This window comes from Ochotona curzoniae, unplaced genomic scaffold (assembly GCF_017591425.1).
Source record: "Ochotona curzoniae isolate NIBS_2020 unplaced genomic scaffold, NIBS_Ocur_1.0 scaffold_4505, whole genome shotgun sequence".
Lineage (NCBI taxonomy): Eukaryota > Metazoa > Chordata > Mammalia > Lagomorpha > Ochotonidae > Ochotona > Ochotona curzoniae.
In genome coordinates, this window is record NW_024467118.1 from 32,063,299 (window position 1) to 32,080,980 (window position 17,682).

Consider the following 17,682-nt stretch of genomic DNA (forward strand, 5'->3'; position numbering starts at 1 on the left):
GATCTGGAGTCAATTTTCTTTTCCTTTGGCAAAGTCATATCACACCTCATGAGACTCCTTATGTGAACTACTGACCTTGACTGCCAGACATAAAAGTACATCACAAGTCAGAAAGACACAGTTCAGGCTGTGACAGGACTCAGAGCAATGAACAGCTGTGCCACAGCCTGCTAACACCTGTACCAGCTTCTCTGTAGATCAGCATTGTGTTGCTCAGGCTAACCACTACTACTGTGAAGGTATGCTTCAATATACAATTAGCTGTTGCTTTCTAAAAGCCCACTTCCATACTAATTGAGCAAGTACACTTAAATAATTTTGGAACTGCTAATGTAGCTAATGAATGTTTTCTACTATATGTACTCCTTGTGTGGCTTCTTCATGCCGATCTCCTCTTTCCTAAGCATGTGAAACTGAGAAAATAATCCCTTCACATGGTAATAAATTGCAGGATTTGTGAAATCACATTTTCATCATTTTTGGTGGACTTCAATGAAAAACAAATAAAAACATACAGTTTTAAACAAGTTTTAAACTACGTTTAAGAGAACTGGAAATTATACAAGAGGTGGAGAAATATCTGACCATAGAAGGTCACAGAAGGTCTGTGAAGCCATTTGTTCTAGTTCTACCAAGGCAATCACAGGTTGGACTTTGGCTGCTATTAACATATTCTGGGCCTATTCTAGAGAATTTCTACTGTACCATAAATCAAGGAAAGGGGGAGATGGAACTTAAAAAAAACCTAAATAACAAGGGAAACACCTGATTGTCTTCTACTTACTGGATTGTAGCACTGTCAACCAAAATGGAAGGAATATAAATGGAAACAGAGATGCTACCAAAATTTAGAAAATTCTTAAGTTTAAAGGCATTCTGCATTAGACTCTAAAGATGGGCTTAATGAGCTAATAGATACTTTATCTTCTCTAATATGTGAAATTCCCGGAATAGTTTTATTCAGAGGCCTGAACTGGTGGTAATAGTTCATATCATAGTACAAAAGCACTCTCTAATACCATCATCTCAATTTGTATATTTTGTCTGTCCTCAAAAAATGGCTAGTAACTGCATTAGCTAACAGGCTTAAATACATTATCATCTCTAATAGCTAAAGAGAAACAGCTAGCTATAGTGTTAGGCATTTACATAAAAAAGAAAATATTATAATAACATGTTTACAATATTCTATTTTTCACAAGGAATCTAACACTATTTCTCTCAAATTGTTAGCCTTCCACCTGACAAATCTCTTTTCTATAAAGCAACTTAAATGATTAAGTAATTTTATACTCAGTTGAACATTAATGCCAAAATTTAAACTTGGAAACAGAAATAGTAAACAAAAATGTAAAAATTCATTCTTCATGATTGTTTTGTTTACTTTAAAGTCAAACTAGGGCACCATTAGTTGATTTTTTGTTTCAAGATACATGTTTATTGCATATATTTAAGAACATTTATTTAGTTATGTTATTACTCCATGATACAATTCCATGGGCTCTGGGATTTCCCTTTCATCCTCTCCAAACCATCCCCTTTGTCTCCTCCATGCATTACAACAGTACAGTCCTTCATAATCAGTCAAAAGCCCAGTATTCTGACATTTAAGTGTATCCTGACAATGTAGGCATGGACAATGACAGAGAAGAGTCCAGCATTGTATTGTCAAGATGCATTCAACAGTTTCATTGGGAGTCCATCTTTGATTTGGAAGCAAAGATGCACAATGCATTGTATTACACGTGATAGTCTCTACTACACAGTTAACTATTCATCCCCTTAAATGAAAAGCCATAAAACAGAAACAACAGAGAAAGAAACAAAATTTACAACAAAATGAAGTTAAATAACATGATTCTGAATGACCAATGTGTTGCTGAAGAAATGAAAAAGAAAATCAAAGACTTTCCTGAAGCAAATACTGCTATTGTATGACCTATGAATCAGTGAGGAAATTAGTAAGAAAAACAAAAACGTTTTTTAATGAATGAAGATAAAAACAAAAATATTAAAATCCATGAGATGTAGCAAAATCAGTATTGAAAGAGCTATTGATCTTGTACTTTGCATGAAGGTTGCCTTATATGAGAAAAAAACAGGTGATATTTGTCTTTTCAGGATTGACTCATCTCACTGAGTATGTCTCTAGCTGGGACCACTTGGTTGTGAATGGCAGAATTTCATTCTTTCTAGTGGCTGAGTAGTATTCCACGGAGTAGGTATATCACAATTTCTTGATCCACTCTTCTATGGATGGGCTTCTGGGTTGCTACAATATCTTTGCTACTATAGATTGTGCTGCTGTGAATATAGAATTGCAGATCCCTTTCTCATATGCAGATTTAATTTCCTTTGACTATATTCCTAGAAGTAGAACAGCTGGGTCATATGGCAGCCCAATTTTCAGTTCTCTTAGCATTCTCCATACTGATTTCCATAGTGGCTGTACAAGCCTTCACTCCCACCAACAGTGAAGCAGAGTACCTTTCTCCCTACATCCACGCCAGCAGGTGTTGTTACTATAGCTCTGAATGTAGGCCAATCTCACTGGAGTCAGGTAGAACCCCAATGTGATTTTCATTTGTACCTCCCTGACAGCTAGGGAGCCTGAGCAGTATTCATATGTCTATTAGTCATTTGAATTTGTTCTTTTTAAAATGTCTGTTCATTTCTTTCACCTATTTCTTCACAGGGTTGTTTGTTTTGCTCTTGCTGAGTTTCTGAAGCTCTTTAAATCCTGTATTAGTCCACTATCTATTGTATAGTGTGCAAAGATTTTCTCCCATTCTGTTGGTTGCTTCTTCACTTTATTGACAGTCTCCTTTGATAGTTTATTCCTTCTGTAAAAGTCCTCAACTGCAAAAATGTCTGTTCTTAAATGTGTATAATAAAAATGATTTCTTAAATTTATTAATATCAATAAGATAAACATTGAGAAAGACTTAATACTTACACCACTGGAAAAGTACTGAGCATACTTTACATGAGGCAGATCAATATCCGTTCCAGAGATGAACAATGTTATTTATCATTCTGCAGAAATAAGACAGAAAATTGAAACATACTTGTTACATAATGTTGAATAAAAAATTTACAAACATGAATTAAGGATATTAAGACTTAACATTTGCTAATCATGTTCTTTGAATAATTTTGAAATGAAACACTGCTTTACAGTAAAATTATGAAGAAAAAAAACACAGACAGATGTCCAAACAAATCACTTGGAAAAAATAATAAAAATAATTTATTCTGTTATTAGGTCTCACCCAAGGAAACAGATTAAAAAATGCAATAGAATATATATATACCAAGGTGGCATTCAAGTAATTCCTATGATAATAACATAAAAAGTTTATTTCCATAAAGTCCTCTGAACAACAACAAAAAAATCCCCTGGTATGACAAGTAACTACAGCTCTAGTGTAGCAGAAATTGTGGTGTCCAGCTTCAACTGTATTACTTAATTCACTTATTACATAATCTTGAATGACTTAGTTTCTTGATGTGAAATTTTCTACACCAGCTAAGCAGGACTGTAGGATATCTACTGCAAAGAGCCAATAAAGAAGCAAGAAAGTGTTAAGTGGAAGCAATGGAGCACTTATCCAAACTATCAAGTGGTAAGAGCAAATGCAACCTGTTTAAAAAGAGATGAATCCCTTTGTTGTATTTACTTGACGGAGTGAGCCTAGTACTTATATTCTGATTCATATTCTATTGCTGCAGTTACCATTCAGATACTTTGACCCCTTCCCAAGACAGACACAGATCTTCACACATACACAAAAAAACATCTATTCACAGTTTAGCAGCTAAAGATCAAAAAGACGGGACTTATTAGCAAAGATGACTATTTCCATTAACTCTAGGTTAAGCTATAAATTAGGCAAAAGTTAAAATGTTGATGTCAAAAACTCTTATATTAAACCACACATTTGACAGTGAATTATATTAAGCAAGACTGAAGTACCTAACAGTGACTAATGACATATGTGAACCATGCAGGGTGAAGTTAGAAACCTTTCTCATTTGCATATCCTAAATTGTAGCATTAAATGAAGTTCCTGTTAATTTTCCCTCCAAATTAAAAAAAAAAAAACAAAAACCAAAACAAAACAAAACAAAACCGCAATATATAAAGAAAATTCGCTAAAATGTCTCCTGTTTATAACAAAAGTAAAAAACATAAAAAAGACATACAATTTTAAGATTTTATATTATGGGGCCTAATGTGATGGCTCAACAGCTAGATCCTCACCTTGGAAGCAATAGGATCTCATAAGGGCACTGGCTCATGTCCCAGCTGCTCCACTTCCCATCCAACTCCCCGCTTATGGCCAGTAGAGGAAGGTCCAAAGCCCTAGGACCCTGCATTCATTTGTTGCCCCAGAAGGAGCTCCTGACTCCTGGCTTCGGTTTGGCTCAGCTCTGGCCATTGTGGCTACTGAGGGGAATAAACTATTAGATGAAAGAGCTGTCTCTTCTTTCCATAAATTTGATCTGCCTATCCAATAAAAAAATAAATAAATCTTTAAAAAGTCTTAGCATAAAAACCATAAACTAGTGAACTAGCTAGTTAAATTGAAAGAAATTTGGGCCCGGCAGTGTGGCCTAGCAGCTACAGTCCTTGCCTTGAACACGCTGGGATCCTATATGGATGCCGATTCTAACCCCAGCAGCTCTACTTCCCATCCAGCTCCCTGCCTGTGGCCTGGGAAAGCAGTCAAGGACGGCCCAAGGTTTTGGGACCCTGCACCTGCGTAGGAGACCCAGAAGAAGTTCCTGGATCCTGGCTTTGGATCGGCATAGCATCGGCTGTTGTGGTCACCTGGGGAGTGAAACATCGGACCAAAGATCTTCCTCTCTGTCTCTCCTCCTCTTTGTATATCTGACTTTCCAATGAATAAATAAATCTTAAAAAAAAAAAAGAAATATTGGATATGAGAGGAAAGGACATATGTAAAGAATAAAGAATATAAAAAATACTTAAAGAGACTGGTTGGTATAGTTCATTGGCCTAAGTGTAAACTATGACATTATTTTGGGGAAAAATATGACCTACATAAGGAAATACGAGATTTTTTACTGTAACCTAGGTCATCTTTATAAAGAGTTCTTTAAAAGAAGACAGGAATGGGGCCCGGCGCGGTGGCGCAAGTGGTTAAAGGTCCTCGCCTTGCACGCCCGGGATCCCATATGGGCGCCGGTTCTAATCCCAGCAGCCCCGCTTCCCTTCCAGCTCCCTGCCTGTGGCCTGGGAAAGCAGTCGAGGATGGCCCAAAGCTTTGGGAACCTGCACCCTCGTGGGAGACCCGGAAGAGGCTCCTGGCTTCGGATTGGCATAGTATTGGCCCATTGCGCTCACTTGGGGAGTGAATCATCGGACGGAAGATCTTCCTCTCTGTCTCTCCTCTCTGTATATCTGTCTTTCCAATGAAAAAAAAATAATAATAATTAAAAAAAAAGAAGACAGGAATGGCTGAATAAACTACAATGTATGTTTTGATCAATAAACACAATACTAATCATTAAGAAGAATACCTAAGACTTATTTGGTAACTCTGTGGATATGCACATTGCACTGCTGAGGAATAAAAAGCAAAATAAAAGAGTATACCATAGCAAACAAAACAAGGCTCACTCCCAACCCCCCCCCCAATTCTTTAAGTGTGTTCATATTAATGTATTTATCTATATCCATAAACAGAAATGTGCATAAGCATGGGAGAAAAATCAAGTGATCAATGAATATCAGAACTGGGGATGAAGACTGAGTGGCATATGGACTAGGGCAGATATATATGTGTAAATAGTTTGGAAAGTTATGGGATAAAGGAAGAAACAAATTGAGAAGAAAAATCACACTTGAAACCATACATGGGCATATTTACATAAAATTACATATAAGCATATACATAAAAGACACAGATTCAATAAAACAGAACCTTGGAGGATGGTGCAAGGGCATGAACCCGACCCACACACGGGAGAACAAATGGAGTTCCAGGCTTCCTGGCTTCAAGCTGGCTAGCCCCCCCAGACTCCTGGCTTCAATCAGCCACTACCACCAATTTGCAGAAGGTGAAGAACCTTTCTTTCTCCCTCTCATTCTCTGTCACTCTGCCTTTCAGCTAAAATTATTTAATTAAAATAGAAACTTGTTAGGAGTAAAAACTACATATACCACATTGCCCATAGGTAAAGAAGAACCCAGGGCCCACGAGTAAATCCCCTCCTTCCCTGTTCCTCTGCTCCAGTGGCATTTTTAAGTCAGCGCCAGACAGATCATCATTTTAACATATAATTTTTAGCAACCTTCCAAATGTAGAATAGATTAGACAGGAGTGGTTGAAAGAATATAAAAAAGGCTTAACCACACTCACAAAAAACTACCTGAAAAGAAGAAAACAACTGAAAACAATTATATGTTGCAAATACAGAAAAGAACAATGACTCATCAAAATGTCAGAGTGAACAGAGTGTCCTGTGAACACTTCTTTGAAAAGTAATGGTTAAAAGGAAGGTTTACATTTTAGACTGTCAATCATGTCAGATAGTTTCTTTTTCTCTTGAAAAATGCCAGATAAACTAGAGCTTAGTACATTTAGCTGTGACTTAGAGAGGCCCATGGAAAGTTTAGGGTAAAAATGGTGTCATGTGAGGAAAACACAGAAACACAAATATTAGAACTGAGAACTCATCAAGGTTAGAATGCTAACCTCTCAGGCCACTTTGTGTCACAGCAGACTAAGCCACAGCCTGGCAGCAGTTTGAGACCTGATTGTTTCACTCCTGTTTCAGCTCCCTGCTACCGGGCCTTGGAAAAGCAGCCAAAGCTGTCTCAGATCTTTGGGCCCTTGCCACCCACTTGACTAACGCAGATGAAGCTCTTGGCTTAGGACTGGTCCAGCCCAAGCTGTCCTCGCATTGGGGGAGCGAGCCACAGATCAAACTTCTGTCCCTCTTGTTCTCTGCAATTCTTCCAAATAAGTAGACGAAATTTTTAAAAAATATATTAATCTCTAAAAAAATGCCTTCAGATAGACTAATGCTGTAAATACCAATAACTGTTCCTCCTACAGTCAGTTCTGTACACAGAACTTGGTCAGTTCTTTACACAGAAATGGTCATTCAATCTCACAACAGCTATGGTAGGAGAATAAGACAACATATCACCGGCCCAAGGTCAACCTGCTGATGAACTTTTTAAGCTTTGATTTGCATCTTAAATAGTACATCTGGCTTCACCTTTCTCCAAAATATAACATTAAGGATACTTTAAAAAATTATCAGGAACAAATATGTAATTGTGATTGATTATTTTGTGTCCAGTTGAACTCCAGGATTCATGATTATTGCAGATTCATACCATGGAGACTTGCAGTCCAAAAGAATTCTTGTATACACTACTCATAGCTATCAAAATGTTACAGATACATAGATATGCATATGTTTTTTCCTGTAACTCCACAGTCAGAAAAGCTTATTGGAGTGTAACTGATAAAGATTTTTCTGTTATGGATTCTAAAACCGTTTCTTGTAAGTTCAACCCACTCAACTGCCTGGATCAATAAAGACTGCATCTTTTCTTTCCTGCTCCACAAGTCAGCCTTTCAAACTCCAGCATAATCTTTGCAGGTAATCTCCACGCTAAAACCTCTAGCCTTGATTCCATTAGAAAAGGGCTTTCTCATTTAGCATCGTCTTTTAGATGTGCCTGTCAATCTTGCTCTTAAAAATGTAGCTCTGTGGTGCCTGTTCAGGTTCTGGCTGTTCAGCTTTCTTTCTAGCCCCTTGCTAGTGCACCTGGGAAAGCAGCGGAAGACAGTCTAGATGCCTGGGCTCCTGAACCCATGTGGAGAACCCAGAAGAGGCTCTCGGCTTGTGACTTTGATATGACCATTTGGGAAGTGAAACATCTCTCTCTCCCTCTGACTCTGTCTTGATTTTTTTTTCTTTAAGATTTATTTATTTTTATTGGAAAGGCAGATTTACAGAGAGAGGAGAGACAGAGAGGAACATCTTCCATCAGCTGGTTCACTCCCCAAGTGGTCACAATGGCAGGAAATCTTTGCATAGGATCAACTGAGGAAGTCATCTTTTTTATACATTTATAATGTTTTTCAGCTCATGACAGAACTTTCCAGTGACATGCATTTAAGTAGCCCTTAAGTTCCTAAATGCCTAGAATTTTTACTTTTTTAATTGTGTAATTTATAAGCTATAAAATGGTGGCCAGGATTTCTAGTGTCTAGGATCAGAATATTTTTATTTTTTCATCTGTAGCTGGGGTAATTGTGAAACATGATTGTTAGTTTCCATTCTAGCTTAATATAAAGTGTAACGTAATGAAATCTTTCGCCCTAGCTATACACAACTATATTTTATTAAGTGCTGGAAAGCCACTTGTATAAAGAAAATACAAAATGAGAAGGAAGACATTAGGTCTTCCCAGTATAGGTTTTATTCCAGTACTTATTGATCAGTGTATAATAATCTGCCTGCATATTAGAGACTTGAAAGCCATGTGAATAAGCAAAAGAATTTGGATTGGGTCTGTAGACTAACCTATTTGATTTTAACATCAGAATGTTCCAGATGTGTACCAGTAGGCATGGTTCTTGGCTTTATTGCACTGGATATAACTGCCTCTCCACCCTCACTTCCACCACCACCCCCTCAGGCTATTTTTTTAAGTTTTACTGATTTATCTGAAGGGTAGAATGACAAATCTTCCTCTGCTGTTTCACTCCCCAAATGTTTGCAACATCCAGAGCTAGGTCAGCTTCAACAGAGACTCCATTATTGTCTTCCCTGGAGGTAGGAACCAAGTAATTGAGTCATTGTGTGCCTAAGCAGGAAGCAGGTCAGAAGCAGAGGATCCAATACACAAACCAGCTCCTCTGATACAGAATTCAGAGGTCTCCAGTGACAGCTTAATATGCTGTACCACAACATCCCTGCCCTATGCTGAGCACCCACCCCCCAACAACCCCACCATTGAAAAATAATAGTCATGCAGGCTTTTTTATTTTAAGATAAAAAAAAATATATTGGAAAGGCAGATCTGCAGAGAGAAGGCGAATCACAAAGAAAGACCTTCCATCTGCTGGTTCACTCTCTTAAGTGGCTGCAATGGCCGGAGCTGAGCTAATCCAAAGCCAGGAGACAGGAGTGTATTCCAGATCTTTCAGGCCATTGCTGGGTCCCAAGGTTTTGAACCAATCTCCACTTCCTTCCTAGGGCACAAGCAGGAAGCTGGATGGGATGTGGGACCTCCGGGACATATGGAATCCCAGTGGATGCAAAGCAAGCATTTAGTCATTAGGCTATTGCACTGGGCTCTCATGCAGGCTTTTAAAATCATTTGTAATGATAATGAAAGTGTGCCATTCTATATGAGGTTCCTGGTTCATGAACTCAAGAGAACTGTCAGTAGGTTAGGAAACATGGAATTGTTAAACATTTCGATTCTGAATATTTTTAATTGTTTCTAGGAGCATCTACTGACTTAAAGTAAAGCACTGTGATTATGGATTGCAAATCAGTTATAAAGTAGTGTACCTCTTTGTTCCTGCAAATAAAGATTGTGTTTGAAGATTTATTTTTACTAGAAAGGCAAGGTTACACAGAGAGATTTTCCATCCACTGGTTCACTTCACAAGTGACTGCAACAGCCTGAGCTAAGATGAACCAACCCCAAACTAGGAGCCAGGAACTACTTCTAGGTCTCCCCTGTGGGTGCAGGGGCCAAGGAACCTGGGCCATCCTCTGCTGTTTTCCCATGCCATAAGCAGGGAGCTGGATTGGAGTGGAGCAGCCAGGATACTAAACATGGGATGCTAGCCACAAATGGCTTAGCCTATTAAGCTATGACACCAGCTCCAACAAAGGAGCTGGTGAGAAACAAAGAGGAAGATCTTCCATCCAATGGTTCACTCTCCAAGCGGCCCCAAAGGCTGAAGCCGAGTTAATCTGAAGTCAGGAGTTTCTTCCAGGTCTTCCATGCAGGTGCAGGGTTTCAAGGCTTTGGGCTGTCCTCGACTGCTTTCCCAGGCCACAAGTAGGGATCTGGATAGGAAACAGGGCTGCTGGGATGAGAACCAGTGCCCATATGGGATGCTGGCGCGTTCAAGGCGAGGATTTTGGCCACTACGCTATCATGCCGGGCCCAAAATTAAGGTTTTTACAAGACTTCTAACAAACCTTTAATTGCTCTATGTATGGATAAATGGCTATCTGAGAAAAACAGGCTATCTGAGAAAAAGCATTACTGGCAATAGTTTCTTACCACTTAGAAGAAACTGCTTTTTTCCTCCCTCAATCTATATAATTATCTTAGAACGAGAAGGGCCAGGTCAACAGAAGTCTTTTGACAAGAAATAATGAATGATGACAGTGACAATGATACAGTCTCTTTAGTGCAAATTTCCAAACAAAACAATGAAGACTAGGGCAGCGGAGATACACTGGGCAGCAGTTTAGTTGCTTTCCAGTGGGGATCATAATCCAAGGTTTGGGAACTTTGGGTTCAACTCCTCTTTTAAGAGATCACAGGAAAAACTCCGAAGAATGCCATGAAGGACTTTAGGCAGAAAAACCAGTTCATGGGTATGCCCCAACAGACCTGGCCACAAAGCAAAATGGAGGCATTCACATTAAAATTCCAGGTTTCCAAGCTGAAACTAAGCTGTTTATCTTAGAATAACAGATATTAGATTAGAATAACATAATTATATTAGAATTAGATTAGAATAACAGCCAGATTTTCTAAAGAAACCAGTTTCCACTGGCATGATAATGAAGTTCTCTCTACCTTTATCCTTGCACAAAAGTAGTATCTGAACTAACCTGACTTTAACAAATCTGTTATTTTTCTGTCTGCCTCCCTATCCCTGCCTTGCAAGGAAAATAATCTTTTTTTTAAAGATTTATTATTATTATTATTATTTTTGGAAAGGCGGATATACAGAGAGGAGAGACAGAGAGGAAGATCTTCCGTCCAATGATTCACTCCCCAAGTGAGCACAATGGGTCGATTCTATGCCGATTCAAAGCCAGGAGCCTCTTTCGGGTCTCCCGCGCAGATGCAGGTTCCCAAAGCTCTGGGCTGTCCTCGACTGCTTTCCCAGGCCACAAGCGGGGAGCTGGATGGGAAGTGGGTCCGCTGGGATTAGAACCGGCGCCCATATGGGATCCCGGGCGTGCAAGGTGAGGACCTTAACCACTTGCACCACCGCGCCGGGCCAAGAACAATAATCTTGAAATGACCAACTTATTCTTTTTGTTTCTGCTTTCTCTACCCTTTAGCTATTTATAAAACCAACTTTGTCTAGTCTGCCCACTGGAACATTGGAATATTTTATGGAATGAAGTGCTGCCCAATTTCAGCACTGAAATAAAGCCAACTATAATCTATCAGCTAAAATTTGTCCTTTGATGGGGAATAGATCCATTCTGTCAATGTATGTTTAATCTATATGGTATTCAAAAGCTGGGAGACTGCCTATAAATATTGAGGCTTTTGCTTTTTTAGATATGGTAGCATCTATCACCACTGCATTTGTGGTCCTTCACACAGTTCTCACACACAGGGCATGCACTCTGCAGTTCATCACTGGGCAGGGTGGGAGATGTCACTCTATCACCTGGAGTGATACTAGTACTCTATCACACCAAATATCAGTTGCCCTTTGTCACTAATACTGCATTTTTTTCCTGACATAGGCAGGGAGAAGCTGAGGTTTGCAGTTCCAGCTCACACATGTACCAGCCCTGGCAGGCCTGCACCGCCAGTATGACTCCCTTCTTTGCAACACCTAAACCCCCGTTTTGTTGTACCCTGCTCAAACCACCTTCCACGCACCACCCAAATCCCTCTTCCCTTGCATGTAGCAGAGGGCACGTTCGATGATGTTGTAAACTCAGAAGAAGTGCCAATTACAAATATCCAATATGGCTGCAGGGTGCATCCTCACAATGATGTTTAATCATTATGTCATTATAGTAAAATTACCATGACCAATATTCTCACTCCCATCACATACCTGACATGACATTTCTGAGATTTAAAAAAAAAGGCAAGGAAATAGGTGGTATTTAAGTCTTGCTCCAACTTCTATGCCTTTGAACATCAATTATAACCCACCCCAAGCAAACATCCTCTATGGCTCCAAAATAATGAAAGCATGGCCCTGGAACCTTGTGACTGTGGCTCACTCTCACAAGCTTGCTTGTATTTATTCTTCAAGAGTGTCTGAATAAATCTGGCTTCTCAAGTCTCATCCTTTAGCTCTTACATGGATATAAAAATCTGCACCAAACCTAGCCAGAAACCAATCCAGAACGTTCCCACAACAAAGAAATAATTGTTTGCATACTTATATCTCTATGAGAAATGTTGATGGGATTCAGAGCATGCCAACCCAAAACAGGCACTTTGGCATATTAATTATTTTGAGTTCAGGGCATGTGAAAGGCACAGACAGAAGGGCACTCTGACCTTCCCTTTCCTCCTAAAAGGAGGAGGTAAAGTTCTCATATGGAACATGCCCTCCCGATACCAGGAGGAAGGAAGGCATGCTTATCAACAGAGACAGGAAGTCAAGGATGACAGAAATTTGTACAAATAAACCTTGTTAAACTGACCCTTATCTGCTTAGTCACTTTTCCAAGATAAATTGTCCTGGTCTAAACCCTTCTGTGTTGTCACATTCTTACAATTCACTGCTCTTTGTCCAACTCAGTATATAAGGGGCTCTAAACTTCTTCCTTGGTTCCGCATTTTTCTTGTGAGGGCTCCAAAGCCCAAGTTTTGACTTACTAAATAAAATGTGTATGCTTTTCTTTTGTTAATCTGTCTTTTATGCCAGTTTAATTCTGAGCACCAGCTGTGAGTTGTATGAAGGTTAGGGGAAATCCTAGGTTCAATAAGACAAGAACTAAACCAATCAACCTTTTCTTTTCTTATACCTGTCCACTTGTTTATACTGCCTGAACACTACCCAAAAAATCATCAAGTGAAAATCAGATGGTGAGAAAGCAAGCACCAAAAGGATTACTGAAGATAAGCCAGGAACAGAAACAAAAACATAAACAAAACCCTTCACAGTCTAATATCTGAAAAGGTACTAAGCAAACTACAGTGCATATATCCATTAGCCTATCAATTACAGGTGATCAGAATTACCACAGCATTACTTGTGATGGCAAACTATCGCAAACAATGTAAATAGCCACCATTAGAAGGTTACATAAATAAATTATGGTGTAACTACATAATGCAGCCATGAAAATACCGAAATTCATTATGTGTTATTATGAAACACACGCCAAGAGATAAGAACAAGGAAGAACACAGTTTATATACGATGTCACTTGTGAAGGATGAGAGTATGGAATACATAAACATATAAATAGTTATACATAGATTTATTTTTTTCATGCATAAAGTATTTCTAGAAGGGTACAGAAGAAATTAGTAACACCAATTCCCTCAGGAAGGAGAACTTGATAACTGAGGAATAGAAATAATGAGATTTTTTAGTAGATAATTTTTTTACCTTCTGAATTGTTTAGTCAAATAGTGGAAGCCTATTCAAAACTTGTTTTTTTAAAAGGTTAACAAGGTGGGCCAGTGTCATGGCTTGACAGGCTAATCCTCTACCTACAATCACCAGCATCCTGTATAGGTACCAGATAGTGTCCTGACTGCTCTACTTTCCATCCAGCTTCCTACTTTTGGCTTGGGATGGTAGAAGATGGCCCAAAGTCTTGGGATCTTGCACCTGCATGGAAGACCCAGAAAAGGCTCCTGGCTCCTGGCTTCAGATAGGCTCAGCTCTTGCTATTTGCTATCATTTGGGGCATGACTCAATAGATGGAAGATCTCTGATTTTTGTCTCTCTCTCTGTTAATCTGCCTTTCCAATAAAAAAAGAAAAAAATATATATATTAACAAGCTAACAAAGTGGTTGAGGATAACTAAGGATAACTAAGAATTCAGCAACTATCAGAACTAGTGTAGCAGTGACCCCTCCTCCCACACCATCCCCACTGTATGACTGTTTTGTGATTTCAAGGATACTGTAGATTTTTGTGGGAATATAGAGGAGTGAAGAGTGTGTAGATAGAGTTTCATGAAAAAAGGACAATGGAAGACCTGGTTCCTTGAACTGCTTGTAAGACGAGAAAAAGTAAAAGGGAAGATCTAAAAAGCAAGAAATCTTTCTTTCTGGAGACTGAAACTATGAGCACCAATCCTACTGCTTTGGGACTTAGGGACAGAATGTGACAGGGAGAGGGAGAGGTAGCTCTCCGAGTCTTCTACTTCTAGGGCATCCTGAAGCCTGGCCGCCCAAATGCACTGCAGACAGCATTCCCAGCTCCACTGCTTTCCCCGCCAGAGGACCTGATATCCTGAGGCAACAAGGCACACTGGTGTAGCCAGAGAGGCGGCGGCATGGGGGGGGATGTTGGGGCGGGGGCCCATGGGGGTAGGGGAAGCCTTCCGAAGGAGGCCGCAAGGAAAAATATGAATTTAATTTCTGAATACATATTATTTTCTGTTCTGGGACACCCAGAAATATCTAACAGGTCTCTGAAAAGGTCTGGAGGTACAGAGCTTGGAGGTAAAAGGAAACCTTGTGTCATAAACATAAGAGAACTGTATATTCCATTTCTATCTATAGATGATGAACACTAGAAGCAATTATGTTACAAAAAAAAATAATAGCACTATATACAGAATGAAAGAACAGAAAATAATACTCTGGCAAGAGAGTCAAAAGGAACCTCTTGCTGGATTTTTAAAAACTCAGGCTACTGCCCAGTGAACAAAATACAAGAGGAAAAAAAACATGAGGATGGCTGGAAGGAGTTACTCAAGGCTCTGCTGGGAACCAACAGGCTTAGTTATGCAGCACCTACTTTCCAAAGTGAAATCTTTCAACTGCTTTAAAATGTTTCTTTTCTAAGCCATTGAAAGCAATGAGATCATGCTCTTGATTAAGTGCCAGCGTTTTTTTCTCCCCTGCAACCCAGATTGTTGAAGTTAAAAAGAATTAAAATCAAAAGAATAAAAAAAGAGTGAAGGTAGCAAAAACTGTGGGGAAAAGCAAAAAGGAGAAAAACAAATATTTTTTAAAAGCTAATAAACTTTGGAATAATCAAATAGAACTGTTTTGATTTCTAAGTTGAGAACATCTTGCTTTATTCAAAAAAGTACAGCAACAAGGTATATTTCAGTCCAATCTATTTTCCTATTCCATTTTATCCATAGTTCAAGTAAAATAAACAAATCCTTTGTGGTCTACCAGCAGAAAAGGAAGAGCTATGAACACATAGTTGAGCCATTTGTCAAAAATGCAGTGAAACCCTAAGTCATGCTGAACCATGAAAACAGAACAAATATGAAGGGCAGTCTTAGGTAATTTTGGCTCATTAGGTTCTTCATTAGAGGAAATGAGTAACAGTCACTATCACAAACAATGGATATTGAGAGATACAACCTGTAAGATAAACAAGAGGTCAAAAACATAAGCCAGAGCATCTCCAAATACAATTTTTTATGAGTTAGAATAAACAGCATCTCTATCCAAGGACTATACTTCACATTTATCATAGTGCCTTTCACCTACAATAGTTATTTAATGCAGCTGCATATTCGGATGCCATCCTTATACTTTTCAAAATACCTTTATATTTCTCATTTGATTCTCACAATGTCCTTTGAAGCATAGGACAGGTTTCATTCAGTTACACAGATACAAAAACAGACATGGAAAAGTCAAGTCTGTCGTCAGCTAGAGAGAGAATTAAAGGATGAAATACACCTGTTCAATGCTTATCAAAGATTGTTGTGGTCTCTGCAAGGGTGCCTGTAGCAAGTGTGCATCAAACCAGCAGCTGTAGTCACCATAGTTCCAACTTCAGCTTCCTGGTGTTTGTGTGGCCAAAAACATGTGGGTTCTAATTCTGAATATTTCAACATTAGACACCAAAACAGTCACCAAAAATGTATCTCTGATGTTCAGGACCAATATGGTCATGTCATATTAGCTAGTGGAGCCACTTTGAGTATCATTGTACAGACACAGAGAACACACAAACTGGAACAGAGCAAAACTTGTCCCCTGGTGGCAGAGTTCCACAGAGCAGTGGACAGATCAATAAACATCCCAGCCAGTGCAACACTGAATTTTCAAAACTAACTCATGACGAGATAAAGAAAAATTGTGTGTGTGTCTGTACAACTGAATATTACTCAGCAATAAAAAAGAATAAAATTCTGACATTGCTAACAAAATGGATAGAACTGGAGATCCCTATGTCAAGTGAAGTAAGTCAGACCTAGAGAGGCAAATATCACTTTCTCTTGTTGAAGTAAAACATACACAGAATACAGAAACTGTGTGGGTGCCAAACCATTTGATATTTAGTTATAAAATTGCTTCATTATGTCACAATATGACATATACATATGTTATACATATTCTTTCACCATATAATGATAATTGCCATGTGAAATGAAATGTTTTCAAGAAAATGCAGTATATGTAGGTATGCATATAACATCTATATTTTAATCATATGTGGCAACATTTCCAAAAATCTTAAGGACAACATACAACTCAAAATCAATGACAAATAAAAGTACTGCATACCCATTAAAACATGCCATTATTGAAGAAATCTGTAACAACTAAATCTCAGACACACACAAAGGTATCTGTTGACCATTATTCATTTACCTACTCAGTACTTTTAAACAAGAACTGCATTCCAGCAACTCTTTTCAAACAAACAGCACTATTAGATAATATGAACAAAACCGTTCTACCAGTATAGAAAGAATATTCATTTATTTTAATTGAGAAATAGCAACTGAACCTTCCTATGGAGTACAATGTGATCACCCATATAATTTCAAAGCTGAACTTGTAAGTAAATGCTATGAGAACATAAAGTAATAGAGCTGCCTTGTGAGAAACGGAAGGAGAGGAATGGGATTAAGCTCAGATCTGAAGGGTAAGGCATATTACAAAGAAACAAAGGAAACATGTCCCAGGTGAAGGGGAGCATTGTGAGGTAAAATGCAAGACTAAACCTATATGACTGACAGTCTGACCCCATATGACTGAAATTAGAGCACCCAAATATGAGGTCTTCATGTAAAGTTATATATCTTAAGGTGTGAGTGAGTGACTCCCAAATGTTTTGTAATGAATTTCTTATTGTACTTCTATGCTTCAGCTGGGATTCAGGATTGTACTAAAATGAATGTAGGCATGTTTAATTGTTTTATCCACCCAATGTGGATAAATTACATGTATTCAGAGGTACTTTGATTAGTTAATTAATTTTTTCATTTGTATTTGGTGAGAACACACACACTTGGGCTACAGCATGTTGCTTCCCAGGGTGTGAATTATCAGAAAGATAGAATGAGAAGCTGAGCTGCAACTCAATGCCAGGTATCTGATATGGCAGGCAGCATTCCAAGTGGCATCTCTCTTTACTTACTTTATTTAAAAAACAAAATGAGCTACTGAATGAATGCTATTGAGAGATCTTCCATCTCCTGGGTCACTTTCCAAATGCCCCTAACAGCCATGGCTGGTTCAAGCCAAAACCAGGAGTCAGGAACAACATCCAGGGTTCCCACAGGGGTAGGAG

At 38.7% G+C, this 17,682-nt stretch overlaps 1 protein-coding gene across 5 annotated transcripts in view; it reads right to left on the reverse strand.

The window, feature by feature from the left end:
- HMBOX1 (homeobox containing 1) overlaps positions 1-17,682 on the reverse strand; it is a 152,159-nt gene that overhangs the window by 89,992 nt on the left and 44,485 nt on the right. For all 5 annotated transcript variants that reach the window (XM_040966016.1, XM_040966015.1, XM_040966014.1 and 2 more), the window contains exon 2: positions 2,957-3,036. In XM_040966016.1, coding sequence (XP_040821950.1) covers positions 2,957-2,979 — 23 coding nt within the window. In that variant the 5' untranslated portion in view covers positions 2,980-3,036. The remainder of the gene's footprint in view (positions 1-2,956; positions 3,037-17,682) is intronic.